This window comes from Lemur catta, chromosome 8 (assembly GCF_020740605.2).
Source record: "Lemur catta isolate mLemCat1 chromosome 8, mLemCat1.pri, whole genome shotgun sequence".
Classification (NCBI taxonomy): Eukaryota; Metazoa; Chordata; class Mammalia; order Primates; family Lemuridae; genus Lemur; species Lemur catta.
Window position 1 is genome coordinate 93,313,722 of NC_059135.1, and position 27,976 is coordinate 93,341,697.

Below are 27,976 nucleotides of genomic sequence, written 5' to 3' on the forward strand. Positions count from 1 at the left end.
GCTGAGGGAATAACGGTTTTTAGTGATGGTGTCCTCTCCACCCTCCCCAGTGACACAGGTGTGGGGTGTGTGCCCGTTTCTTCTCTCTCATCTTGCTTTTGCTCTGGCCCTGGCTCTGCTGGGGTGAATGACAGAGAGTTGTTGGAGGGCACCTATCTCTGCCCAGAGCCTAGAAGAATTACTTTTCTGTTGGAATGTTGTCTGGGTTAGGCTTTTCTGGAAGGCATGAATGACATTTAATTTCAATTGGGTAGAAAGCAAACTGCTTCTAAGTCTTTGTCTTTTTCATCGGCAGCTCTTCAACTGGGTCTTCTGTCCGTGTGTTGCAAGCTCAGAAAACCAGCAGGATGGCTGCGAACAAGAGTAAGGGCCAGAGCTCCCTGGCCCTCCACAAAGTGATCATGGTTGGCAGTGGAGGGGTTGGCAAGTCGGCCCTGACTCTTCAGTTCATGTATGACGAGGTAAGACACGCCAGGCACAGACTGCCTTCGTGATGGCCTCTGCTGTAGCAATGTCCTTACTCCAGCTGTGCTTCTCTGCCCATCCCCCACGTGCACAGGGGTTCATGGAGCAAATCTGGGCTAAGGCGGTTTCTGAATAGCTTTCTGGGGAGGTCTAACCAGCGTAAGGTCTAGATTGCTGACTTTAGGTGAGTGATCTCAATTGTGGCAGGGGCATAAGGGGTCTCTTCTCTCGTTAGTTCCATTGTTGTATTTCAAGCTTTCTTTCTGACGGGGTAGGGGAGGGTGGGAAGGAGTGGCCTTTGTACAGGTATTTCTAAAGGACACATCAGGTATTTGGTGTTGTGTGACTCGTCAGTTTTGGAGAGAGTGAAAGGGGAGCTGAGTTGTCATAAGAACTGTCTTTTCCCAAGTGATCGACATCAGGTTCTCCCTAGTTCTCCCACAGCAAGGTAAAGCTTGTGCCATCCTGCCCCAAATTTACATTACTTACTTAATGTGGATAGTGTGACCAGTGTTGAGTTCAGTGTGATGACACAGCGTGGATTCCTGGCAACAAAAGTCCCTGTTTGACAGCCATTTGCTGGTACGGTCAGCCCTCTGTATCCATGGGTTCTGCATCTGTGGATTCTATCAACCGTGGATTGAAAATATTTGTAAAAAACAAATGAAAAATAACAATACAACAATAAAAAATAAAACAAAGATGCATTATAACAACTATTTACATAGCATTTGCATTGTAGTGGGTATTGTAAGTAATCTAGAGATGATTTAAAGTGTGCAGGAGGATGTTATATGGAAATATTATGCCATTTATACAAGGGACTTGAGCATCCCAAACTTTGGTGTCTGTAGGGTTCCTGGAACCAGTCCCCTGTGGATACCAAGGGATGACTATAGTACAGGCAGGGAGAGTATTCAGAGCAGAGCTTAAACCTCAGGGCCTCTCACTTGCATCCATACAGTTTTATGAGATGTGTAAAAGAAAGGTATGGCAACCACAGTTAACTAGTAGTTAGGATCACAATTTCTTTTTATTAAACATTCCCTTTGTCCTGCTTCCTCTTGTGTTGAGTGCAATTGGAGTGATCATGGGCATTTTCCACATCTAGCCTGAAGGAAGTTAAATTGGGGATAGGGTTAGTTGGGGAATAGTGGTATATATTTATGTGGTTTGGAGTCACTTTAGCATGCAGTCAAGTTATCGCTAGCTGTAGGGATACTCCTACTGCCCACTGCGCTGACTCACCAGCACTGTGCTGTGAGGTGCAGGGCTGGGGTGGATCCAATATGAACACGTCCTATGGCAGCTGGCACTGACAGTGTGTGGATAGTGGAGAACCAAGGGTCAAAACATACAGTGCTAGAAATTGCTCCAGAAAGTTCTTTCAGATCTTATAGCTTCTTTTAGCAGAGCTTGATAGAGATTTCCTAAATCTGACAATAGTCTTAAAACTGTCATTACTAGTAATGCCATATAGTTGTGAAGCTGAAAAAACCTTCTCTAAACTGTCAATACAAGAGAAATTTTCATTAACCATGCTAGAGGAAAGACTAAATTATTTTTTACTCTCTATAGGAAATATTTTAAAATCATTGGCATATGATAAGATAAAGAATATATGGCAAACAAAAAGTAGAAGGTATTCTAGAGGTGCGTCAGGCAGTTTAATTAGTAAAACTATTGCATTATTTTGCTAGATTTTGTGATGTCAGTGCTATTTATATTAGTTTTTTATTGCCGTGTAACAAATAGTCACAAATCTAGCAGGTGAAAACAGCATGTATTTATTATCTCACAGTTTCCATAGGTCAGGAATTGGAATGTGGCTTAGCTGGGTCCGCTGCTCAAGGTCCCAAAAGATTCCAGTCAAGGTGTCGGCTGGGGCTGTGACCTCATCTGAGGCTCAGAGTCCTCTTCCAAACCTCCAGATTGTTGGCAGAGTTCAGTTCCTTGCGAATGTAGGACATAGGCCCTCAGCTTCGAAAGGCTGCCCACAGTTCCCTGCCACGTGGCCCTGTCTGGAGGCAGCTTACGCCGTGGTGCAGCTTGCTGCTTCAGTCTGCAGGAGTCTCCAGTGAGTTAAGACAGAATCTGAAGTGAGGAAATAGAATCAGCGGGTAATCCCTTTGCTGTTGCCATATTCCCCTCACCGAGGGTCACGTGGGGGTGTGTTTGCCACAGTATTTTTCTTTAAAACTTTATAATGGATTATCATCTCTTTTCTCATTCTAGATAAATATTTATTTTTGTATCCAGTATTATATGTGTAATTTTGTATTCTTTTCTTAAGGAGGCCCCCCCCCCCAAAATGAATAAGCTTCAGACCAAAACCTGTATCTCCTTCTGAGCCATACCCCTTGCGTTTTATAACCAGAAGCTGTTGTGTTTGCTGCCTGCTTTTCTTTACTTTATCCAAGGGGCCAAAATTGGTAAATCTCATAGAATCAGCTGAATTCACTCAAAACATTTTTGCATAAAAGAAGAGAGGCAAGTTGAGAAGTCTGCTTTGGAAGTCTTTTATTTGTTTGTTTTTGCTTAAAAACTTGTAATTTGCTTACTAGAAGTTTCTTATTATTTTTCTCCCCTGTAACAGAGGTTGGGGAAAAGAGGGTAAGGAGGGGAATTTGAATTAGGGAGGTAGGATTGGAGAAGTAGTTGTTAACAGGTGGGGAGAGGGATTTTGTCTCCCCAGAGAATATTTGGCAAAGCCTGGAGACTGTCACAGCTGGGCGAGGGTACTGCTAGCATGTGGTGAGTAGAGGCCAAGGATGCTGCTAAACTCCTAGGATGCAGCCCCCACCCCCCAGTAAAGACTTAGCCAGTACAAAATATCGATACTGCTGCTGTTGAGAAACCCTGTAGTAGAGGCAGAGCTGTGGCAGATCAGAGGAAGGAAGATTCCCCTACATACAATGTAGGTGATAGGTCCCAGGATGCCCAGTCCCAGAGCAAGTTCAGATCCAGCCCAAATCTACTTTGAGACTAGCATCCATTCTGCCCAGCGCTGCTGCTGACACCAAAGGAGACTAGGAGAGCCTCATCTGGGTGTTTGATTTTTATTATGGTATGTATGTGTGTGTGTGGCAAGAGGGGAGGGGAATATCTGCATGCAGAAGAGTCAAGAGTTTTTTTCTCTTACTCCTAGTTTCTCCACAGAGACCAGGGAAAGTTGTGCTTGACCTTAGTCTATGTTTCTCAGGGGCTAACTAACATATTTGAGGACTGGAAAGTGCCAGTTATTGAAGAAATGGTGTAATAAAAACAGGGCAGGGAAGGAATAGAGATGAAGTGATGTTTGAGAGTCTTTAGCTGTGGAATGGAACCTTCTGCAATGATGAAAATGTTCTATATCTAAACCGTCCAATACATGTGACTATTGTATGCTTAAAATGTGGCTAGAGGCTACTATATTGGACAGGATAATTCTAGAATCATAATTTCCTTAATCTGTAATTTGCTTACTGAAAGTTTCTTCTTTTTCTTCTGTAACAGAGGCTGGGGAAAAGATAGTGAGAAGGGGAATTAGGATCGGAGAGACAGGATTAGAGATAGCTGTGGCTGTTGTACACTTGAAATGTGGCTTGTGCTTATTATATTGGACAAGATAGTTCCAGAATCATAATTTTAGCGCTCAAAGAGACCTTAGCAGTGATTCCCAAACTTAGCCAATCATAGAATCTCCTGACCTTTTTAAAAAAATACCTTCTGAATAAGATTTGTGGAGTTGAGAAGTGGGACTCTTTATTTTTGTGACATTCTCCTGGTGATTTTGACATGTGGCCAGGTGTGGTAACTCCTGAGAGATCATGTAGTCAAGCCTGATTTCACAGGAAGGAAACCTGGTGCTATACTCAGGGATGCCAGTTGTCTAAAGTCTCATGGGCCGCCCAAACTCTGTTCATGGTCCAATGCTTTACCCTTAGGTTAAAAAATTTGTAGCTTATAGGATGGAATTCTCATGAAAACTGGATTTTGGAAGAAGCCGCAGTCCCAGAAGTCTTTATTCCTGTCCAAGTTCTGACTTTGAGAAAAATTGGTGGGAACTGCCAGGGTGGTGACAATTGGAGATGTTAACCTTTTTATCCTTGGCCTAACACACTTGAAGACTTTCAGCTTTTTGCCTTTTCTGGGAAAGTGAGATTGGGGATGGCAAGACTTTGGCAGCAAAACTTCAGACTGTTGGTCTCCAGCATAGTCAGCTTAGACATGGCTCAGTAAGGGTCTGCAGGGAGTTTGTTTTAGATTCATTCGTGTGTCTTGGACATCTGAAATTGAATCCCACGTAGCCCTGCAAGGCCAGTCGGGAGTATATATGGTTCATGTTAATGGATACAAAGAGTTTGGTGATTTTCTATTTCTAGCCAAACAATGTAAACATCAGGGTTATAATGGAATGTTCTAGCTATCATACTTTTCTCTGAGCACAGAGATGCGCAGGCATATTGGGACATTCTGACTTGCAGTATCAAAGGAATCAATGGAACTCTGGCTGGGTTTAGCCTTGGGAGCTCGGAACTATATGGTTGAGATGCTTTATGGTAGAATTCATATCTGTCTCTTTGGAAAGAAGTTAAAAGAAGGATACTTTTGAAGCATAGGCATGTTTTCATATTTTCTCTATCTGAAGATAATTTATTAGCATACCTTTAAGGGGACCTAGTACTAAATATGTCTTGGAATTTTTATTTTTGATTTTAAATCATTTGAACTAGTTAGCTGTTAATTGACAATACAAGGGTCTTTTTGATAGCATTCCTCAAAGAACCCTTAAGTTCATTTTGATATTTTCAATTCAATTTTTAAATTAAAACAATTTTAAATCACAGCTTTATTAAGATGTAATTCACATACCATGAAATTCACTTTTTTTTTTTTTTTGAGACAGAGTCTCACTTTGTTGCCCGGACTAGAGTGAGTGCTGTGGCGTCAGCCTAGCTCACAGCAACCTCAAACTCATGGGCTTAAGCGATCCTCCTGCCTCAGCCTCCCGAGTAGCTGGGACTACAGGCATGCACCACCATGCCCGGCTAATTTTTTCTATGTATATTTTTAGTTGTCCAGATAATTTTTATTTCTATTTTTTTTTAGTAGAGACGGGGTCTCGCTCAGGCTGGTCTCGAACTCCTGACCTCGAGTGATCCACCCGCCTCGGCCTCCCAGAGGGCTAGGATTACAGGCGTGAGCCACCGCGCCCGGCCGAAATTCACTCTTTTAAAGTATAAAATTTAATTTTTTTTGTATATTCATACAGTTGTGCAACAATCACCATTATCTAATTTTAGATTATTTTCTTCACTCAAAAAAAAAATAACCCTACATATTAGCAGCCATTCCCCATTATTGCTTATCCTTGTCCCACTCCTGGTCTCTGGCAATCACTTTCTGCCTATTCTGGACATTTCGCATAAATGGAATCATACAATATGTGGCCTCTATCCTGGCTTCTTGCAGCATAATGTTTTGGAAGTTCATCCATGCTGTAGCACAGCAGTCACTTTCCCATTCCTCCCTCCTCCAGCCTGGGGAACTGCTCGTCTACTTTCTGTCTCCGTAGATTTGTCTATTCTGGATTTTTTGTATAAATAGGCTTATATATATGTGACCTTTTGTGTCTAGCTTCTTTCACTTACCATGACCCGTGAATGTTCATCCATGTTGTAGCATAAATCAGTACATCATTCCTTTTTAGGACTGAATAATATTCCACTGTCTGGATATGCCACATTTTGCTTTTCCATTTACCAACTGATGGACATTTGGGTTTCTCCTTTTTGGGTATTATGAATAATGTTGTTGTGTACATTTATGTACAAGTGTTTGTGTAGACATACGTCTTAAATTCTCTTGGGTATTTACCTAGGTGTGAAATTGCTGGGTTATATGGTAGCTCTATGTATAATTCTTTGAGGAACTGCAAAATTGTTTTCCACAGGAGCTGCACCATTTTATGGTCCTACCAGCAGTGTATTCCGCTTTCTTCACATTCTTGTCAACACCTGTCATTGTCCATCTTTTTTATTATAGCTATCCTAGTGGTTGTGAAGTGGTATCTCAGTGTCATTTTAATTTGCATTTCCCTAATGACCAATGATGTTGAGCATCTTTCCATGTGTGTATTGGCCATTTGTATATCTTCTTTGGAGAATTGTCCATTCAGATCCTTTGCCTAATTTTTAATTGGGTTATTTGTTGAGTTGGCTTTTTTTTTTTTTTTTTTTTGAGACAGAGTCTTACTCTGTTGCCTGGGCTAGAGTGCCGTGGCGTCAGCCTAACTCACAGCAACCTCAAACTCATGGGCTTAAGCGATCCTCCTGCCTCAGCCTCCCGAGTAGCTGGGACTACAGGCATGCGCCACCATGCCCGGTTAATTTTTTCTATATATTTTTAGTTGTCCAGCTAATTTCTTTCTGTTTTTAGTAGAGACGGGGTCTCACTCTTGCTCAGGCTGACTTCGAACTCCTGAGCTCAAACCATCCACCCTCCTTGGACTCCCAGAGTGCTAGGATTACAGGCGTGAGCCACTGCGCCCGGCCTGAGTTGGGTTATTTACTGTTGAGTTTTAAGAGATTTTATGTATTCTGGATACAAGTCCCTTGTTAGACATAATTTACAAATATTCTCTACCATTCTCTGGGTTGTCTTTTCGCTTTCTTGATGGTGTCCTTTGGAGCATGAAAGTTTTTAATTTTGTAAGAAGTCCAATTTACCTATTTTTTCTTTTGTCAGGTTTATGTTTTTGGTGTCATAACTAAGAATCCATTGTTAAGTCCAAGGTCATGAAGATTTACACCTATGTTTTCTTCTAAGAGTTTATGGTTTTAGCTCTTACATTTAGATCTTTGATCCATTTTGAGTTAATTTTTGTGTGTAGTATGAAGTGGGGGCTCAAATACATGCTTTCGCATGGGGATATCCAGTTATACCAGCACCAGTTCAATTTTAATGGTACGTGGTTGTCAGTAATTTGCTTTTTTCTGAATTTCTTGATTTCTGAGAGTACTTATTTGATATACTACACAATATAAAGAAAATAGCTTTGAAATATTAATATCATTGTTACTAAATAGTATAACCACTGAGATAAGTTTAGTGTTACTTTGAAATTTCTTTGTCCTTAGTCTTTTTAAGTGAGATGCAGTCTGTCAAAATACTCTATTCCAAAGTGTCTTGAATTAGTTAAATTCTTTTTCTTTGTGGCTTCATTACCAATTTAATATTCAGTTATGGTATTTGCCTCAGTTTTTCTGGCAGCTTTACATTTGCTTGGTTTGTCCTTCCAGGGTATCTTTTTGGCAAATAAACACACGCGCAGATGCGCGTACACACACACATGCACGCAGGAGTACTATGCAGCTATAAAAATATACGTGTGTATATAAGCAATCTATATTAATAAAACTTCACTCTTTCTGCTTTCCTTGTGCAAAAGGTAGACTGTTAAATTCTGGAGATCTCTACATATCTGAACATAGATATCTTCCTCATTTTTTATAGCTACATGGTAGCTGTGTGGATCCCTATTGCTGAGCATTTGGAAGGTTTTTGATCTTTTACTGTTACACACAGTGCTACAGTGAATTACCTTGTATGTTTGTGTGCAGGTGTTTCTATAGATAGGATTCCTCGAAGCGGGATGGCTGGGACAGAGATAAGTGCTTCTCTCATTTTCCAGGAGTTGCCAAATTCCTTTCCATAGAGATTGTCCCTTTTCTCTGCTCCCACTAGCAATGCACTAGAGTTCCTTTTCCCCAGAGTATGTTGTTAGACTTTTGGATTTTTTTCCAGCCTGATAGGTGAAAAATGGTACAGGGATACCTCATTTTATAATGCTTCACTTTATCACGTACCACAGATAAAGCGTTTTTTTGAAGATTGGAGGTTTGTGGCAAGCCTGCCTCAAGCAGGTCTATCAGTGCTGGTTTTCTAACAGCACCTGGTCACTACTTTTCTCTGGGTCACATTTTGGTAGTGCTCGCAGTATTTCAAACTTTTTCATTATTATATTTGTGATAGTGATCAGTGATCCTTGGTGTTACCATTGTAATTGTTTTGGGGCACCACGACTCGTGCCCATCTAAGATGGTGAGCTTAATCAATACACGTTGTGTATGTTCTGACTACTCCACTGACCAGCAGGGCCCCGCCCCACCCCCACCCATCTGTCTTCCTCGTCTCAGGCCTATTTCCCGAGACACAACAATATTGAAATTAGGCCAATTCATAATCCTGCAGTGGCCCGTAAGTGTTCAAGTGAAAGGAAGAGTTGCATGTTTCTCACTTTAAATCAAAAGCAAGAAATGATTAAGAGTAGTAAGGAAGACATGTTGAAAGCCAAGATAGGCTGAAAGCTGGGCCTCTTATGCCAGTTAGGAATGTGAAGGAAAAGTTCTTGAAGGAAATTAAAAGTGCTACTCCAGTGAGCACATGAATGATAAGAAAGCAAAGCAGCCTTATTGCTGGTATGGATAAAGTTTCAGTGGTCTGGATAGACTGTCAAACCAGCCACTATATTCCCTTAAGCCAAAGCCTAATCCAGAACAAAGCCCTAATTCTATTGAGTTCTGTGAAGGCTGAGAGAGGTGAAGAAGCTGCAGAAGAAAAGTTCGAAGCTAGCAGAGGTCGGTTCATGAGGTTTAAGGAAAGAAGCCATCTCCATAACAAAGTGCAACATGAAATAGCAAGTGCTGATGTAGAAGCTGCAGCAAGTTAGCCGGAAGATCTAAGATCATTGATAAAGGTGGCTACACTAAGCAACAGATGTTCAAGGTAGATGTAACAGCCTTCTATTGGAAAAAGATGCCATCAGGACTTTCATAGCTAGAGAGGAGCCAGTCAATGCCTGGCCTCAAAGCTTTAAAGGACAGGTTGGCTGTTTTATTAGGGGCTAACGTAGCTGGTGACTTTAAGTTGAAGCCGATGCTAATTTACCATTGGCTAATGGTAGATGCTAAATCTACTCTGCCTGTGCTCTATAAACAGAAGAGCAAAGCCTGAATGACAGCACGTCTATTTACAGCATGGTTTACTGAGTATTTTAAGCCCACTATTGAGACCTCCTGCTCAGAAGGAAAGATTCCTTTCAAAATATTACTGTTCATTGACAATGCACCTTGTCACCCAAGAGCTCTGATGGACATGTTCAAGGAGATTCATGTTGTTTTCATGCCTGCTAACACAACATTCATTCTACACCCCGTGATCAAAGAGTAATTTTGATTTTCAAGTCTTATTATTTAAGAAATATATCTCTCAAGGGTACAGCTGTCATAGATAGTGATTCCTCAGATGGATCTGGGCAAAGTAAATTGAAAACTTTCTGGAAAGGATTCACTGTAGATTCCATTAAGAACATTCATGATTCATGGGAGGATGTCAAAATAGCAACATGAATAGGAATTTGAAAGACGTTGATTCCTACCTCATGGATGACTTTGAGGGGTTCAAGACTTCAGTGGAACAAGTAACTGCAACTGTGGTGGAAACAGCAAGAGAGCTAGAATTAGAAGCAGAGCCTGAACATGTGACTGAATTGCTGCAATCTCATGATGAAACTTGAATGGATGACGAATTGCCTCTTTTGGATGAGCAAAGAAAGTGGTTTCTTGGATGGAATCTAGTCCTGGTGAAGATGCTGTGAATATTGTGGAAATGAAAACAAAAAATTTAGAATATTACACAAACTTAGGTGATAAGGCAGCAGTAGAGTTTGAGAGGATTGACTCCAATTTTGAAAGAAGTTCTGTGGGTAAAATTGCGTGCCACAGAGAAATCTTATGTGAAAGGAAGAATCAATCAGTGTTACAAACTTCATTGTCTTATTTTAAGAAATTACCGCAGCTACCCCAGCCTTTAGCAACCACCACCCTGATCAGTCAGCAGCTGTCAACATTGAGGTAAGACCCACCACCAGCAAAAAGATTACAACTTGCTGATGGCTCAGATGATCATTAGCATTTGTTAGCAATAAAGTATTTTTAAATTAAGGCATGTACATTGTTTTTTAAGACAAAATGCTATTGCACCTTTAATAGACCATGGTATAGTGTAAACATAACTTTTATATGCAATTGGAAACCAAAAACTTGTGGGGCTTATTTTGTTGCAATATTTGCTTTTTTGTGGTGGTCTGGAACTGAACCTGTAACATCTCCAAGAAGGTGTCCCTGTATCTCAATGTAGTTTTAGTTTTCATCTTCTGTATTAGTAAAGATGAACATCTTTTTGTATGTTTGATGTGTGTATTTGTGTTTCTGTGAATTGTTTGTATCTGTTGCCCACTTTTTCCCATTGGATTGTTGACTTTTTTCTGTTTCTGGGAACTTTTTATATATTAAAGAGATTAGCTCTTTATGATAATGGGTTCAAATATTTTTTCCCAGTTTGTCATTTGCCTTTGTGCCATATATAAGTTTTTGTTTGTTTGTTTGTTTTTGTTGTAGCCTGGTTTATCAGCTCTTTCTTATGTGGCTTCTGGATTTTGAGTCAGTTAAAAAGGCCTTGCCTACTTCAAGTTGGTAAAAAGGTTTCATTTACATTTTCTTCTAGTACTTCAGTGGTTTTATTTTTTACATACAATCTTTGACCCATTTGGAGTTTGTCATGTTGTATAATTATTTAAGACTCTTAGTACATCCTGCCAAATTACTTTCCAGATGGGTTTTATACTTCTGTTGATTATGAACAAGGACTCCTGTTCCTCACCTGTGCCCATGTTTGTTTTACAATTTTATATGACAATAATATTGCCAAGTGTTGTGCTCTGTGCCTGGTTTCCTCACCTGCCCTATTGTTTAAAAACAAAATGAAAAATGGTAGAACTGAGAGCTGTGAAGAACTGAAGTGTTATATAAAATGTTATTCTTATTTTATAGCGCCTTATACGGAGTGTGATAATTATAGACACTCAGTGAATACTTGGGTGACTGTAGGCAAAGTACCCATGTACTGAATTTTGTTTTTTGGCAGATTTTATTCCCCTTACGACTCTGTTAATTACTGATATTGCTGTTTATTTCCTCAGTTTGTAGAAGACTATGAACCTACCAAAGCTGACAGTTACAGAAAGAAAGTGGTTCTTGATGGAGAAGAAGTCCAGATAGACATTCTAGACACTGCTGGACAAGAGGACTATGCAGCCATTCGAGACAACTACTTTCGGAGTGGGGAAGGCTTTCTGCTAGTGTTCTCAATCACAGAACATGAGTCCTTCACAGCAACTGCCGAATTCAGGTATGTTTGAAATGAAATAGCTAAAGCCTCCAGGAGGCTTTTGCATTTTTTTCATATGTCTTAGAAGGAATTTGGGCCTGAGCATAGCAGTAGAGGGTGGAGTATGTTATTAGGAAGAATTCTGTCTAAAGAATTTTCTGGGGCTTTCTGAGGCTTGCCACATTATTGTCCATCATTACTGTAATCTCTTTGGGCTTCCCTGTTCTGTGATTTCTGAATATAAATTATTTTAAGAATCTTGTTATTTCCGAAAAAGGATGAAGCTATTCCATATACTCAAGAACCTGTAATTTTGTTTACATAAATCCTGAGAGACAGTGATGGATAAGAGTTAACTGTCTTTATCTTTTTTACAATTTTACTACAAAAGTAACAATTTTGATCTATTTTGAGGTTTATGAAACATTGGCAGAAGAGTGGGAGGTATGAGTCAGAATGACCATTTGCTGCTTCCTGGAAGGACTTTTAGCATAGTGGAGGGGAGAGCGTGGCTTTCCCTAGTTTGAAACCTTATCATACCCCCTGCTGGCTTCTTGACCAGGGGCAAGTTACTCAGCATCAGGATTGTTTCTCTGAAAATGTACTTGTTGAGAAATGAAATGACATGACGATGCGTTAGACTGTGAAGTTCATGTGGGCGGGAACCATGGCTACCCTACATTGAGTCCCCAGACCATGTCACAGTGTGGGCACATGGTACTTACATAGTGAGTAGAATATTCAGTTTAAAATGTTAAAGATACCTTAAATTCATTTTGTTACAAAGAAATAAACTTTTGGGCATAATTCTTATCTTCTGTAATTTTCTCTTTACTCCATAATACCCTTCCCATTTCTCTTATACAACTGTATTTTTTTTAATTTACTCTCCTTATAAACATATCTATCCAGATGACTTTTTATTTTAAGATGCAGATTTAACTCTAGCCACCCCCCCCCCAAAAAAATAATAGCAGATCTGGACTCTAACGGAGAACTAAAGAGGAAAACAAAACGAAACAAAAAATCAGTGATTTTTTTCATTCTTTAGCAAGTTCTGGTCAGAAAGTAAGGTGATCAGCCAGAGGTGAAAATGAGGAAGCTAAATATGTCTGCACAATTTGCAAGGAGGCATCAGTGAGCCAGGGGGGCCTCGAGAGGCGCACGGGGGAAGCAGCAGAGCCGGTGGGAGGCGCTCAGGCAGTGTCTCGCCGTCACGGCTGTCCCGCTGCGGAGCTGCAGATCCTCAGCACGCCGAGTACCTCAGTCCTCTGGAAGTGTAGTGCACTTGTTGTCAGCTAGATGACCAGGACTCATTATGAGAGTCCTATTAATTTTTAGACTTTTCAGATATCCCTAGAGGTTTCTATATTTGAATACAGCTTATGTATTTATAATTGTGTATCTACATAGTCCTGTGTTTGTGCCTCATTGAGGATAAAACAGGACAGATGTGCACACTCTCATCCCTGTACCGAGCATTGCGATTCCCCTGTGCTCTGTGACTCACCAGGAAGGAAGTACCGGGCAGGACAGTCCTGTCCAGGGGACAGACAGCGAGCGCCCCTCGTCCTCTCCCCTCACCACGTGCGCACAGATGATTTCTGTGTGTTCTCAGGGTCATGGCAGGGTCTCATCTCTGAAAGGGTTTTGGTGGTTATGTGGAAAGGGGGATCCTTATAGGAAAAGGAGCAAATGAATACCTAAAACAAAAAGAAGAGGAAGTGAGTTCTCTTGACTTGAACTCTGGACATTTAAATAAAAGTCCCAGACTGCCCAAGTTTCTCATGTCATTGGAAGCAGAAGAGTGCAGGTAGATTATCTGAGCCCTTGTGGTTAACTCAGTTACTTTACTTTATGCCTGTTGGCAGTTTTAAAATACAACATTTCTGTATGTATTTTTTTTTTGAGACAGAGTCTCACTCTGTTGCCCGGGCTTGAGTGCTGTGGCATTAGCCTAGCTCTCAGCAAACTCAGGCTCCTGGGCTCAAGCAATCCTCCTTCCTCAGCCTCCCGAGTAGCTGGGAGTACAGGTATGCACCACATGCCTGGCTAATTTTTTCTGTATAGTTTTAGTTGTCCATTTAATTTCTTTCTATTTTGTTTAGTAGAGATGGGGTCTCACTCTTGCTTAGGCTGGTCTTGAACTCTTGAGCTCAAACAATCCGCCCGCCTTGGCCTCCCATCTTATGTATTTTTCAAATGGAAAAGCCCCAACATAAAGCCAAATATTAATAATACAGTGTCTTCTGGACACTTTTCCTGGATGATATTTCATGAACTAAGATAAATAGGCTTGTCACAAGAGGCCAGAACTCTGTGCTCTCATTTTTGGATCATTATGTTTATTAATGAGGTAATTTTACATGCCGCTGCAAGGCTAATGAACCAAAAAGCCATGAGTTTTTATTGTTCATAGTTTATATTGATCATATAACTTATAAACGTATCATGGTTTTTGGCTGCTATCCAAATGTAGGGTGCAATTTTCAAGTATCTTTTCTTCCTTTGTGTTTGTCTTAAAATATTTGATATCTGATATTTAAATTGTCTGTATGGAAATTTAAAAAAAATTTTATTACTGTGAAATGTTACCCTATACCATGTAAAAATCAATGCAGATCTCCACAAAATACATTTTTGAAGGGGACTCTTTTTGAAATGTATTGAAATGTAGAAGTAGAAATGTCCACATTGGACCAAAGTAATGGAAGTGTAATGTTTGATTGATTTTTTTTTTTAAATATTTCATCTTGATTAATACTTTTGAATAGATGATTATTTTTAGTAGAGGTTAATGGGTATTTTGAGAGAAGATATTTTTGAAGTACTTTTCCACAGGTCTTGGAGTATTTCCTTTCCTTTCATTTTTTTCTTCTTTGTAGCAGAAAAATAATGTCCATTGAATTGTGATTACTGCTTAAGGTATCTGTCCCTATTCTGTTGACAGTGGTCCCCAACCTTTTTGGCACCAGGGACCGGTTTCACGGGAGGCAATTTTTCCATGGATGAAGGGCGGGGCGGAGGGGAGGTGGAACTCAGGTGGTGATGTGAGCAATGGGGAGTGGCTGTAAATACAGATGAAGCTTTGCTTGCCTGACCACTGCTCACCTCCTGCTGTGAACCCCCCTTTCCTGAGTCTGTGGAAGGCAATTCTTCCACTGGCGGGGTGAGGAGGGGTGAGAGGGAGGTGGAGCTCAGGCAGTGAGTGATACCAGCGATGGGGAGCAGCTATAAATACACATGAAGCTTTTGCTCACCTGCCCACCGCTCACCTCCTGCTGTGCGGCCCCCCTGCCCCACCCTTTCCTAAGTTTCATAGAAGACAAGTTTTCCATGGGGGATGGTGTGGAGCTCTGCGGCCTGGGGGTTGGGGATCGCAGGCCTCTAGCATTTACTGTGTCTAAATGGACACTTTGTAAGTGAGTGTGTAGTGGGGGAGTCATATGGGGGTTTAATCAAAACCGAAGATTCACAAAGCAATACTTACTTTTACTACTTGAGATTACCTTGGATGGTTCTGTTCTGTTCTAGTCTATAATATTGTATTTCACTGAGGGGGGGAAAAAAAACCCCTACAGGTTCTGACCCACTAAATTGATTTTGTGATCCACTAATAGGCTGGCACCTTCCATATGAAAAACACTAGATTTCATAGCTTTTACTGTCACAAAGAAATCATACCATTTTTTAAAGGGGAATTATTAAGCATTTTATCCTGATTCTTCTTTTAGCTTGTTTTATCCCAGAGATTCACAGTTTTTTTTTCTTTTTCTTGTGTATGTAAGTGTAAATTGGGGCCCGTTGGAATGCAGCGTCCTGGGCTTCTGTGCAGACTTCTGTCTTTGTAGGACTGTTGAGCCTGGAAATCTGCATTTGTAACGAGCACCACAGGTGATTCTGATGCAGGCAGACCTAGAGCCAGACTTTGAAAACACTTGTCTAGTTCATGACTGCCTCTAGTGCTTCCCTGGAACATGCCCTGGGTGTAGCAATGTCTTCTTCTGCCTTAGGAAAGCCTTTTATTTCAGGGGGGTCCACAAAACCGAGTTTGTGCTCTAGCTTTCTCAGCTGCTGTATTTTTGATGTGACGTCTTAGGGAGCAGATCCTCCGTGTCAAGTCTGAAGAAGATAAAATTCCATTGCTCGTTGTGGGAAACAAGTCTGACTTAGAGGAGCGGAGGCAGGTGCCTATCGAGGAGGCCAGGAGCAAAGCCGAAGACTGGGGCGTGCAGTACGTGGAGACGTCGGCTAAGACGCGCGCCAACGTGGACAAGGTAGGCACACGCTCCATGCGCCTCTTGGAAACAGCCTTGAGAAACAGCAGAATGCAGATATCGCACCTGTTTGTTTTTGTGGGAACCATTCATGGCAACTAGGTAAAACTCTGACTTCTCCACATGTATAAGCCGTTGTCATGAGAAACACTGAGAGGATTTGACCCTGTCTGTAAAACAACTGGGCCACGAGGCGGCTTTAGAGTATGCGTGATGTCGCATAGTACCGGGTGGTGTGGCAGGATGGCCCCGGCGTGTGGAGACCGTGCTCGAGGGAGGGGCGGGAGGGGCTTCCTCTCCGCCTGACACAGCCTGTTGCTCCCCGGGCAGGGCTGGCCACGTCTGGCTCTGCTCAGGAGGTTCCCCTGAAGGTGGCCCAGGAAGAAACTTGGAGTTTCTTGATTTTGCTCTCACTGAGTTATTGGTTAGATTTATTCTTTTCACCTCACTGTCCACTGACAGAGCCAAGGTGTTCTGTCCTTATCGTTCAGTCTCTGAGTAGTACCTGCTCTCAGGAATCAACTTTGCGGGATCCCTTTTCTCTCTCTTATCCCATCCCCAGTGAACTTTCCCATTCCAATCTCTGAAGCTAATGAGACGGTAACCTTGACAATGATGAATGTTGATAATCTGAAAACCCACCTATCGGGGATTGCTATTGTTAAACCTAGTTTTTTCTTTGTTTTAATTAAGGTTCCAGGTGGTTGCCACACAGCTAGAATCTTTAAGCTAAACCTTAAAGATGAGGTTTTCCTTCTGCCTTCCCCTTGTTCGTTAGCTCTTACCTCACGATCCACGCTCTTGCGACTTCTAAACACAGATCAGCTTGGCAGCCAGACCATGGATGTGTTCTGCGGCTTCACGTCCCAATTGCCCACATCCTTTCTTCTGTCCTCCTTCCTGTGGGGAAATAAAGCCGCTTTGCTGCTTACCTGTTGGGGGGAGATTTTTAACCAAGCTTTATGTCAGCTTGAAACGGTGCCAGGACAACATTGGTATTGAGAATGTTGGTGTTAGAAGGGGATCACTTTAAAAGCACTTTGGCAGCACCTAAAACATAAATCCATTTAGTTGTCTACAATGTGAAGTGTATAATCCGCTACTTTTTCTTTGAATTATTATCTCAACTCTTACGTTGATTCTTAGGCTTCTCAAAATCTTTCCTTTTGTCAAATTATGTCCTAGCTGTGGAAAACACACAGGAAATCCAGCCATATGCTTCATTTTTAAAAAATCAGGAAGACTTTGTCAGCTTGCAACTGCCGATGTGTACTTTTTGGATGGGGTGGGGTCGGGCGAGGGGCTGTCTACAGCAGCGTGTCATCTCGCCTCCTCCGCTGGACCAGCTTGACCTGCCCAACTGGAACCAGCAGAAACTTATGACTGGCAGCATTGTATTCACTTGTAAAGAATTTACATGAAAGATGTGATAAGATCAGCCTCTGAACAACTTTGTCATCATTTTAGTTGGACCAGCTCCATTCCCCTCCTCCCATCTTTTGCTGTTAGGACACAAGGAAAAGCTGCAAGGTTTGAAGCTGTTCACTGTTGCTGTTCTGGGTAGTGTTCTTTCCTGAGAGGCTGACGAGCCGGGGCCTGGGGTCAGCCTGATCCAGCTGGGCCTGGAGCTGGTGCAAATGCACGTGGAGTCCTGTACTCCAGAAGCCTGGTCTTGCTGTTCACCGAGGAGGAACATCCATGAAAGTAAAGATAGCAGCTGTGGTTTTTTGTGAATGTCCGAAGATAAAAGCCTGTGCTCACTCTCACTCTTTCCATCTCCATCTTTCTTGGTGAGAAATCTCAGATGTCTCTCTGTAGGAGGCATATTTTGTCTGCTTGTATAATCAGCCCTCTGGCATGATTGCTGGTAGCAGAGGGCAAAACCCAAACTACTGTGACAAAAGATAAAAGATAATCGTATCTAAATAACACACTGACATTCAGAGGACAAGTCTCATCGGTTCTTGATAAAGTTCCTTTCAGCTGACATCACAAGGAATGGAGGAGCGGTTGTTCCTGAGAATTGGGGTGGGAGGGTGTACATGGGGGGACGCTGTGGCAGGAAGGACAGCTGGCTCCCTCCCTCGCCCCAGCTTCCCAGTGCAGGAACCCCAGTGTTCGCTGGTGTGTGCCTCCTTCTCCCACCCCTCTGCCCTTGGCTGCTGTTGTGAACTTACACTGGGAAAGGTTCATGCATAATGATATTCCAACCTTTGTAGGGTTTTGAAGGATTAAATAAGATACAGAGGTGTATAGAGCACCTAGTAGCAGGTCCTCAAGTCATTCTTCCCTTTTCTGGTGGTTGGAAATGCTGGAAAATCTGATTGCTATTGTCACTTTCCGTACTTGTGAATTTCACAAGCTGTAGATTTGCTCTATGCAAAACACATTTTACGCTTCATTGTACTTACTATAAGAAAAGACTTTATCATTCTGAAATTAGCTGTTGAATGGCAGTAGCCCTATTGATGGTTCTGTCTTTAGCTCGGCCAGTTGTATGATATGTGCAGAGGTGTTTACTTTGTATAATCAGAATATACTTTTAGAGTTAATTATTCTTATTTACTACAGATCCTTTGTTTTTGTTGGCATATGGCTTATAAAAATAAATTTGGCTTTATGCTTTGAAATATAACCGCATATCCTGCTTAGTTGAATTGTTTCATTAAATCATTAAATGGCCTTTTCTTCTCTATTCTTTTCACCCCTTCCCTCCCACCCCCAGGTGTTCTTTGACCTAATGAGGGAAATCAGAGCAAAGAAAATGTCAGAAAACAAAGACAAGAATGGCAAGAAAAGCAGCAAGAACAAGAAAAGTTTTAGAGAAAGATGTTGCTTACTGTGAACGCCAAGACAGTGGATGAAGCCTCTTAGGACACAGGGGCTGGGTTCGTAAAGAGAAGACGGCAGTCGATTCCTTGGTTGTGCTTCCTGCTCTCCCCGACCTTGTTCCTGCACACTTCTTTAAATGGGGACAATATTTGTGACTCAGTGGCTGGTAGAAGAAATAAGCCCTTGTCCACGCATGGAATGGCTGCTCTGCCAGGAGGTTTCTGAGTTTCTTCCCTCCGTCCCCAAAGCTTAACTGTATATGTAGTGCTACAGGTAGGAAACAGTTGAGTGTTAATTACATAGAAAAAGTAATGTCATAGCTCTTATTTTGTTCCTAGTTTATAACATTCCCATCTTTTGTTTTGAAATAGAAATGTCTTTTTTTATTAGGTTTTGGAAGAGGAGAGTGGAGTAAGACCTCCCCTCCCCACCGTTATCAGTGTAGCAGTGGTAATGAGAAACATCCATTAAGCTCTAATGATACTGAAAAATCCACAGATTTTTTTGGATAAATTTCTTGGCAATACCCTGTGGATCTGGAGCATAGCTAAAAAAATGAATTTGAATTGTGCCAAATAGGTCACTATCAAGCTTATGAATCCTCCTTGCATATGAAAAATGAAATTGAGTTGTTTTCTTCATATTTAAGTATTGGCCAATTATAGCCCATGTTGGCTGTTTTTCTCCTGTAGCATCCCAATTTTTGTGTAGGAACTTTTATGGTTAGACTAAGTGAATACTCAAGAGTAGTACACTTTATAAATGACCCACTTTTCTAATCAGATTTTTTTTAAGTTCTTTGGCTAAGTCCTCTCCTCCTTGCCAGTCGCTGGCGAGGCCCCTCCTTCTCCGCTAGTGATCGATGCATCCGTCTTCCTGATCAGTAATGCAGAGGTTGAGTGAGCCTTCTTCTGTTTCTTGAAGTGTCACACGAATTCTTCTGAAAGATGGGATGAGTTAAAATTGTCTTCTGAAATCATGAAGCCAGAGCCTATGCCAGACCTTCTGCTACCTCTCGTAGAACTGCTCTGCGATTCTCATCTGAAATTAGAAGAAGTGGGGGAAGATAAGATAAGCCATTGCCCCTTTACTTCTGAGAACTGGCTGCTGTTTCCAATATCACTCTTTTCTAAGATAGCCATATAGTTAGTTAGAAAAAGATTTTCACTGATGAGATATTGTTAATCTTTCTTATTGTATCAGTATTCTAAATTCAGCAATGAGAAACATTTTCGTCAGAAAGGAGCACTGTGATAAAAGCCCGTTACTCAGCACACTCTCCCCCTTTGTCAGAAGTGACGTTTCATGTGTAGGTGCCAAAGGTGAATTGGGATGGGGCGAGCGGGAACCTTTGGCATTTATGGTTATTACATTTATGGAAATTATGATCCGACTGTAAAGCAATCTTGTACTTCCTCCCAAAGAATCATGGGCTTTTTTTTTTTTGAATAAAAACAAAGCAGACAAATAGACTTTTTCAGTAGTTCAGCCTTTTCAGTTTATCCTCTTGTCATACATGGGAAACACAAGTATTCAAGGAGCTGACGATTGTTCATTATAGTTCTTGTCGGATGTTCTGCAATATCAAACAATGTCAACTCTTTTAATTGAGCTGTGGATAATAAAATTATAAATATAAACAGTAATTTCAACTTCATCTTTCCTTCAGGAGAGAGCAGTACTCTTAAATTAAATTTAAAAAGCTGAGGGTACTTACTCTTTTGAATTTCTGAAATAAACTTTGTGTTTTCATCCTAGTTTGCCACCTGTTTGATATCATTTCTGGTCAAGAGTAGGTAAATTTGTACTATGTATAAATGAATTAAAGATGGTATGACTTGTTTTATGCTATGGAAATTATATTTGGTAAATGTTGTTAGTATATTTCTAAAATTATATTTGACTGGATAGCAATCAGAATTCCATCTTCCCAACAAATAATTCATTATACATATGAGATTGTTTGTCATAGAAAAATAGGGAAGCAATACTCTTTATAAATTTGAAACATACTTACTAAACGATTAGACATTATGCCCATAGCTTATTTTTCTAAAGTATTTATTCTAGAAATCTTTGAGCACCCACCCAGTGTCAGGCTCTTTTCTGGGTCTGGGGATATGGTGTTGAACAAGGCAGGTGAGGTCTCTGCTCTCCGGAGTTCATGCTTTTAGTAAGGAAAGAGACAAACAAATGAAAATATCAGGGTAAATGCTTCGATGAAAATAAAACTGGGCAATATGGTAGTAAATGTTTTTAGTGTGTAGAGCCGGTTTAGACTGGGTGGTCAGCAGGTTTCTCCAAGGGAGTGACCTGAGGGAGCCAGCCGGCGGGGAACAGGTGGGTGGGGGCCGGGAGCTTTCCAGACTCGGGAACAGCTGGTCCCTCGGCCCGAAGGTGTTCAGGAAAAGCCCACAGACCACTATATACGGCGGGAGTATGATGAGGGGAGGGACAGAGTATTAGAAAAAGATGTAACAGTCTATGATTTCATAAAGTAACATAGGGAAAATTACTGAGACACATAATTTCCTACAAATACTCCATTTCATCAAATCTAAGACACAATTGATTGCAAGACAATGTCAACATCATTTATGTACCACTGATTAAAAAACCCTACCAATTAAATGAATATTTCAATTACATAAAAATGTGGGAGAAAATGATGTTTTAGATTAGGTGAATTATGGTATATAAATTTAAATTAAATGATCATACCTGAAATATAAAATTCACCTCCGTTGGTCTAGAAGGTATGTTCTAATAAAGCACCTAGAAGCTTAACAGTGTTTGAAAAGTACTAATATGTTAATATTATAGTTGTAAGCCTGACTTTGATGTTTTTATTTTTTAAATTCATTAAAATTTTTTATCAAAATTATAACTGCACAGGCTTTAAGATCTAAAGGTCTTGAAGTGCGTGTTACGGAGGGTCTTTAGTCTCGCTCTTCCCTGCTCCAGCCCTGGGCTCCAAAGGTTGCATCTCACCTTTTCTACTCTCAGATCGCTTGCTGGGTCCTCCTCTATTTCTAATGATATTCTTAGGCCATTTTGTCTTGATTTTCAACCTCAGACGTTTCCAGTGCTGACTTGACGTGGTAGATGAGGATTTAGCTCACCCTGTCCCCTCACCCCCCATCACCATTGTCAACAATAGCATCACTGTTTTAATTCCTTTCTTGCTGACTGCTATACCTTTTAAAATACGTATTTAAACTTCTGTTTCTTACTCAATCAACTCTTAAAGGTGCTGCTTGCTTCCCCACTTGGAAAGATGAGGATAGTAACGCTCCTGCCCCTCCTCTCTCGACCCCTCTCCTTCCCAGCCTTCGTCAGCTCTTCCTTCTCTGCCGCACCCTCACGTTCACATCATCAAGGTGGGTGACATGGAGGGGCCATTCCGTGGCCGTAATTCAGATGTTTGTGCTTTCTCTCTAGAGAGAAGCTGGATACCAGTCAACAGTGGTGTGATTATTCTGATTTGTGTAAATCTGAGTCTTCGCTGAGCCAGCAAGGCGGCAGCAGTTGCGTTTTTCTCACTCTGCGGTGCCGGGTCTTCACTCGGAGGAGGGCATGCCTGATGTCAAGTGGACCCTCCCATCGGCTGCCTGGACCATGCCCTATTTTGGCTTGCTGATCTTTGGCTGTTTCCTAGGCAGTTCCCCCCAGCACAACCCCCCCCTGCCCCCGGCTCTGTTTTTCCTGAAACCACTTTTTTCTTGTTGAGAGAATACTTGTGTACTTTTTTGCCCGACGCCAGTTTCTTTTTCTTTCTTTCCGTCGCTTGGAATCTGCTTCCATTCTTCTGAAGATATTCTGCTTAGAGCTCATTGATTGCCGGATGTAATTTTTACTGATTACTTTCTAGGTACTGAGATTTATTTTTATTGGACACTTTGGTTAATTCCATACCTTCCTGAGTCTCACATCTTCCTGTCTTACTTGTTACCCTCATTTTACTGGAGTATCTTTTCAGGAAGGGTGCCCTGGAGGTGAGCTTTCAGAGTCCCACAGCATATACGAGAGTATTGTTACTTTTGCCCATTTATTTGATTGCTGGTTTGGCCTGGATAGAATTCTGGGTTCAAAATCATTTTCCCTGGGAACTTGGAAGGCTCAGCTCCAGTGTCCTCAGGTTGCCATCCCTTTGTAGCAGGTGCTCTGTTTTTCTCTCTCTCCAGTCATTGAGGACCATCCTTACCTGCAGTGTCTCAGATGACACAGTGGGGGATCTGAGTGTGGCTCCCTAGTGGCTCATCCTGCTTGGCACTCGGCAGAGCCTTTCAGTGAAGACTCCTGTCTCTTCAGCTCTAGAAAATGTGGTTTCAAAATGTCTTTGATCTCTTCTGTTTTCTGTTCTTCCTTTCCAGAACTCCTGTTGCCACTGTTCGTATCTGCCTCATTTGTTTCTTATATTTTCTATCTTTATTTTTTCTCGAATCCATCCTCCCTCTCTTTTTCATCTCCTGTGATTTGCCAAGCACTGTTGCAGATTCTTAGCACACAGCAGTGAACAAAACAAACCAAATTTTTTGCCTTCATGAAACTTACACTAGTGGAATCAACTTTGTCTTCTACCTTGTTATTTGTGTGAACAAAAGCTTTCTTTGTCTCTAATTGTTCCTTTTTCATTGCAACTTAAGTTCTTGGCCTTACGGATTCAATATTTTAACTTTCTAAGGATATTAGGTCTTTTGAAAGTTGTATTCCCAGAGTTAAGTTTGTTGAATTTTTATTCAGTTTTCTCTTTATTCCTTATTTTTTAAGTGGTAGTTTTCCTCAAACATCTAGTGATTTCTGGTCATCCAGCCATATTCTTAGGAAGGAAGCGAAAACCAGTCATGGTGCTGGAGGTGCCCAGTGGAGGGAGGTCTGCCCTGGGGGCTCCTGCCACCTGGCTGCCTTGGTTCTGCACGGACACTTCCTTTCAGGAGCAGAGCCCTGGCAGTAGGCACAGTGTGGCCTGCAGGGGTGGGCTGGGCTCTCCTAGGTGGCCTGTACTCAGTCTCCCTGTTTCCAGCCACGCTTCCTTGTCCTGCTGCTCAAGCTCCCGATTTGCATGGAGCCCATCCTGCTGGGCAGCTCAGCCCTTCCCCTCGACAGCCACTTCCTTATCTACCAACTTGCTTCAGCATTTCAGCTTTCATACATTTGTCAAACTCACAGTCAACTAGGGGCCCTCTCTCATTCTCTTGGCCTTTGGGGCTTTTTCTTTACTATGATTTGAACAGAGGCTTCAGGAGAGAGACTCAGCCTTCCATTTTGTCCTGGTTTTATTTTCACATGTACTTAGTATTTCCTTTGTTTGCAGATCAATGTTGAATAAAGGTTAGAATGAACCCGTTGATTTGACCTTATGCAAGGATCATTTTGACCTTGGGAGACTGCAGCAATCTCTGTTCTGCAGGAGTGTGGACCTCAGCATCTGGGGTCAGACCTGGGTCTGGCCAATTGTCTTCTGACATCAACTTTCAAGTGAGGGAATGTTAGGTTTTCCCTCCGCCTGTGTTGATTTCACTTAATACATTTTGCCCTTATTTCTTCGATGATGAATTCGTTACCTGGTATGTGAAGTAGTAATTCCTTCTTTGTCCTGTTTTGAAATATAGTTGACTTTGAATGTTCTCATTTTCATATGGTTGAGAAATCTGAGTTAACTCATCTGTGCTGTTAGGGGTTTTTAGACTTTTTTGTTCTCAGGCTTAGCAACATCCTGCATGCCAGTTGTAGTTAGCGTGCGACCTTGCTCCTTGGTCCTGCTACTGTTGGAAATGCATGTTGCCAATGTAGACTCCCCTATTTCTTTTTATTTATTTATTTATTTTTTTTGAGACAGAGTGTCACTTTGTTGCCCGGGCTAGAGTGAGTGCCATGGCATCAGCCTAGCTCACAGCAACCTCAAACTCCTGGGCTTAAGCGATCCTACTGCCTCAGCCTCCCTAGTAGCTGGGACTACAGGCATGAGCCACCATGCCCGGCTAATTTTTTTTTTTTTGTATATATATTTTTTAGTTGGCCAGATAATTTCTTTCTATTTTTAGTAGAGACGGGGTCTTACTCTTGCTCAGGCTGGTCTCGAACTCCTGACCTTGAGCGATCCACCCGCCTCGGCCTCCCAGAGCTAGGATTACAGGCGTGAGCCACCGCGCCCGGCCCCCTATTTCTTTTTAGAAGTTGCTACAGAAGTTCCACTTTGAGGACTTTTGGAAAGGATGTAGTAAAAATTTTAGAACTAATTTGGTCCCTTGGGTTATGGCTGGCCTTTTCTATTTGAGTGTATGTAAATGAAGAAGAGACTTCCTCCGACACCCCCGCCCCCCCCAGTCTTTGATTGAAATGCGATAGCGTGTTCTGACATGCCGCAGCCAGCTATTAATTTCTACTCGTTGAGTTGTGTGCCACCAAGCTAGATATTTTCAGTTACACTGACAGTACCGTCAGAAGTATTGCCAGAATGACTCATGCCATACATGCGATTCATTAAATCAGGACGGGCCCTTTGGTCGTGTCTGAGAAGCTCAGAAACACGCAGAGCTGAAGACCCCGTCTCCCACCCAGGTTGGTGAAGGAGGAGGGCAGCAGGCGCCCTGCGCAGCCCGGGAGCAGGATGAGCCCCGGCTTGGGGGGGGGAGCGGTTGCTTGTCTGCAGCGCATCCGCTGCCTGGAAGATCAGTCTTCTCAGGTGGCTTTGAAGAAGGACCGGATATCCCAAAGATTTTCAGGTTCCAAAGTCCTTAGGAAAGTGAGCTTCTATCAACTTCATGTGTTAAAACAAGCTTAAATATACTTTTAGTGGTTAAACCAAACACATCTCAAGGTGAGTGTCACGCAGGAATCTAAGGGCTAAGTTACCAAATCTTTTGTATTTTCGGTAGTTACAGCTGGAAAAGCTTTCCTAAAATCTGATTTATCCAGTGAAAACCAGTGTATGATATCATTATTTTAAACCCATGATAAACATATGTAAATACAGACTGTGACCTACATTAATTAATCACGAGTTGGTGTGAGTGAGAATGCTAAGACAAGACGAAGTCTTGGCCCACGAAGCGTCTTCATCTCAGCACAACTGAAAACGTAGCTCCCGGCCAGGCTTTCTCAGCTTGTGGGGAGGGGTGCACAGGGGGTGGCAGCCAGCTAAGTGTGGGAGATGCTGGGTCGGGGTCCTGGTTTGGAGGCTCGCAGTGGAGTATTGCTTCCTTCAAGGCTCTGACTTCCCAGTCAAGACGACTGCGTAGCTTCAAGTCCAGTCGGCACTTTCCCAAATGCGATTGGCCATCTTATCAATTCATGCTGTGCAAATTATGTTCTTCATTAGGGAAAATTTGCTTTTGGTATGTGTGTAGATTTTCTTTTGCAGAGATGCTTGAATTGAATAAGTATAAGAAAATATCCGTTTTTTCCTTTGGTCTTTCATGGTTAAACCGTATTACTTCAGCACAGGGGAGGGGACTGCATGTTCCAGAAACACGAATCAGCACCCTTTGCAATCTGCTTCCACTTCTGCCAGGCTGATTGGGGCAAAGGCACCAGTGACTTCGTGCTGCAGAGTCACAGGGCGTTTTCCCGCTTCACAGCACTTGCTGACGTTCCCATGACTTAGTGTCTCCTCTTCTCCTTTCACCTCTGTTCTGGGTGCCATTCCTTTACTGGCTTCACACTTTTGTTTAAAAAATTTGGGTTTATTGAGGTCTAAAATGCAAACAATAAAATCTTTATGAAGATCTGATCATCTTTCCCTTATGAGCTGCAGGGTACCACGAAGCGCTGCCTGCCGGCTGCCCTGGGCCTCCGCCCCGCCTCCCCAGCCTGCCTGCCCTCCGCCCTCCTCCGTCCTCACAGGGTTCCTGCTGCTTCTCTGCTCTCAGACCCTGTTGCCGTGTGAGCCCGGTGAGCACAGAGACCATGCACTGTTCAACTCTGTCGATTTTTGCTCTTGTAGGATCCTCAGTGTTTGCTAAGCTGAATTAAGTAACTTAACTGTAAAGTCGTATGGCCTTGACAAAGTGCATAACTAAAGTCTTTTTATAAAGTAGAGGCTCTCTTTTAAGGACTAGTACCAAGAGGCAAAGTGAAATAAGAACTAGAGCTGTTATCTTAGCAGTCTGGCCAGGTTATATTTCTCTAAACCCAGATTTGAAGACTGATTTGTTTCCTCGGTGAGAAAGCTTCCTGCAGCGTGAGCCTCTGCTGTGTTGAAAGTAGATATTTGCTGTCCGCCTTGAGGCTGCATCCTGAGCTGCTGTGTGGTTGAGCTAGCCTTCCCGTTCTGGCCTGCCTTGCTTTTCTTCATAGCGCTTGCTGGCTCCCCTGCCTTCTCCCTAGGAGCCTCCGGAATGTAGAAGTTCTCAATTTTTCCTTTTAAGTCTCCTCTTCTCCTTCCCTCCTTTTTTTCCTGAGCGCACACAGTTTGGGGATAACCAGTCGGCAGTGGTCTGACGCCCATGGTGGTCTTCCCACATGGGTCTCTCCCTGTGTCAGTCCACCGCGGTGCCGCTGGCTTGGCATCTGGCTTAAAGTACAGCCCCGACTGTATTCCTGCCCGTGGCCTGCAGACGTAGGTACAGCCGCTGTAGCCAGCATTCAGAGCAGGTGCGAACAGACACCTAAGTTAAAACCATAGCACACCGATGCTATGGAAACGCAGCTTTAGAGAAGCCTTCGCCACCGCCCCCCCCCCAACTATTTCTCCAAACCTCTCCTCTGTAGGGATTCTGGAGTGCCCCCGTCAGAGCCCCAGGGCCCCCCCATCTAGACATCTGCTGTCCTTCAACCTGTGCCCTTGCCGTTCGGCTCCCCTCTTCCCTGAGCAGCGCCTGTGCTGGGCGTGGGGGGGACTGCTCTGGGCTCGGAGTCGCACATGCCTCTGTGTGAACCTCAGCTCTGCCCCACGTGGGCTTTGTGACCTGCGTGTACCTGTAAAGTGGAGGTGGTTCTAGTGGCCTCATAGGTGACTGTAGAGCCCTCCCCGCCCCCGCCGCCCCCCCATCAGTCTGCTCTGTGTGCCTTTTCTTATGTGAGTCATTCTGCCTGGAACATCTTTCTCTTCCCATTTCTCACAAAGTTCTACCCATCCTTCCAGGACCACCACCCTCCACAGATGCCCCTCCGCCCGCACAGACGTGGCCCCCACACAGTGAGTGGCAGCCTGGACCCCTCGTGGCCATCCCGAGTGCTCACCGCTCAGT

The 27,976-nt window shown here is 42.6% G+C and overlaps 1 protein-coding gene across 3 annotated transcripts in view; it reads left to right on the forward strand.

Annotated features, from left to right (window-relative positions):
* Positions 1-20,257, forward strand: part of RALB (RAS like proto-oncogene B) — a 45,986-nt gene extending 25,729 nt beyond the window's left edge. For all 3 annotated transcript variants that reach the window (XM_045559171.1, XM_045559173.1, XM_045559172.1), the window contains 4 exons: positions 296-461; positions 11,489-11,697; positions 15,776-15,953; positions 18,679-20,257. In XM_045559171.1, coding sequence (XP_045415127.1) covers positions 348-461; positions 11,489-11,697; positions 15,776-15,953; positions 18,679-18,798 — 621 coding nt within the window. In that variant the 5' untranslated portion in view covers positions 296-347 and the 3' untranslated portion in view covers positions 18,799-20,257. The remainder of the gene's footprint in view (positions 1-295; positions 462-11,488; positions 11,698-15,775; positions 15,954-18,678) is intronic.
* Positions 20,258-27,976: the final 7,719 nt, after the last annotated feature.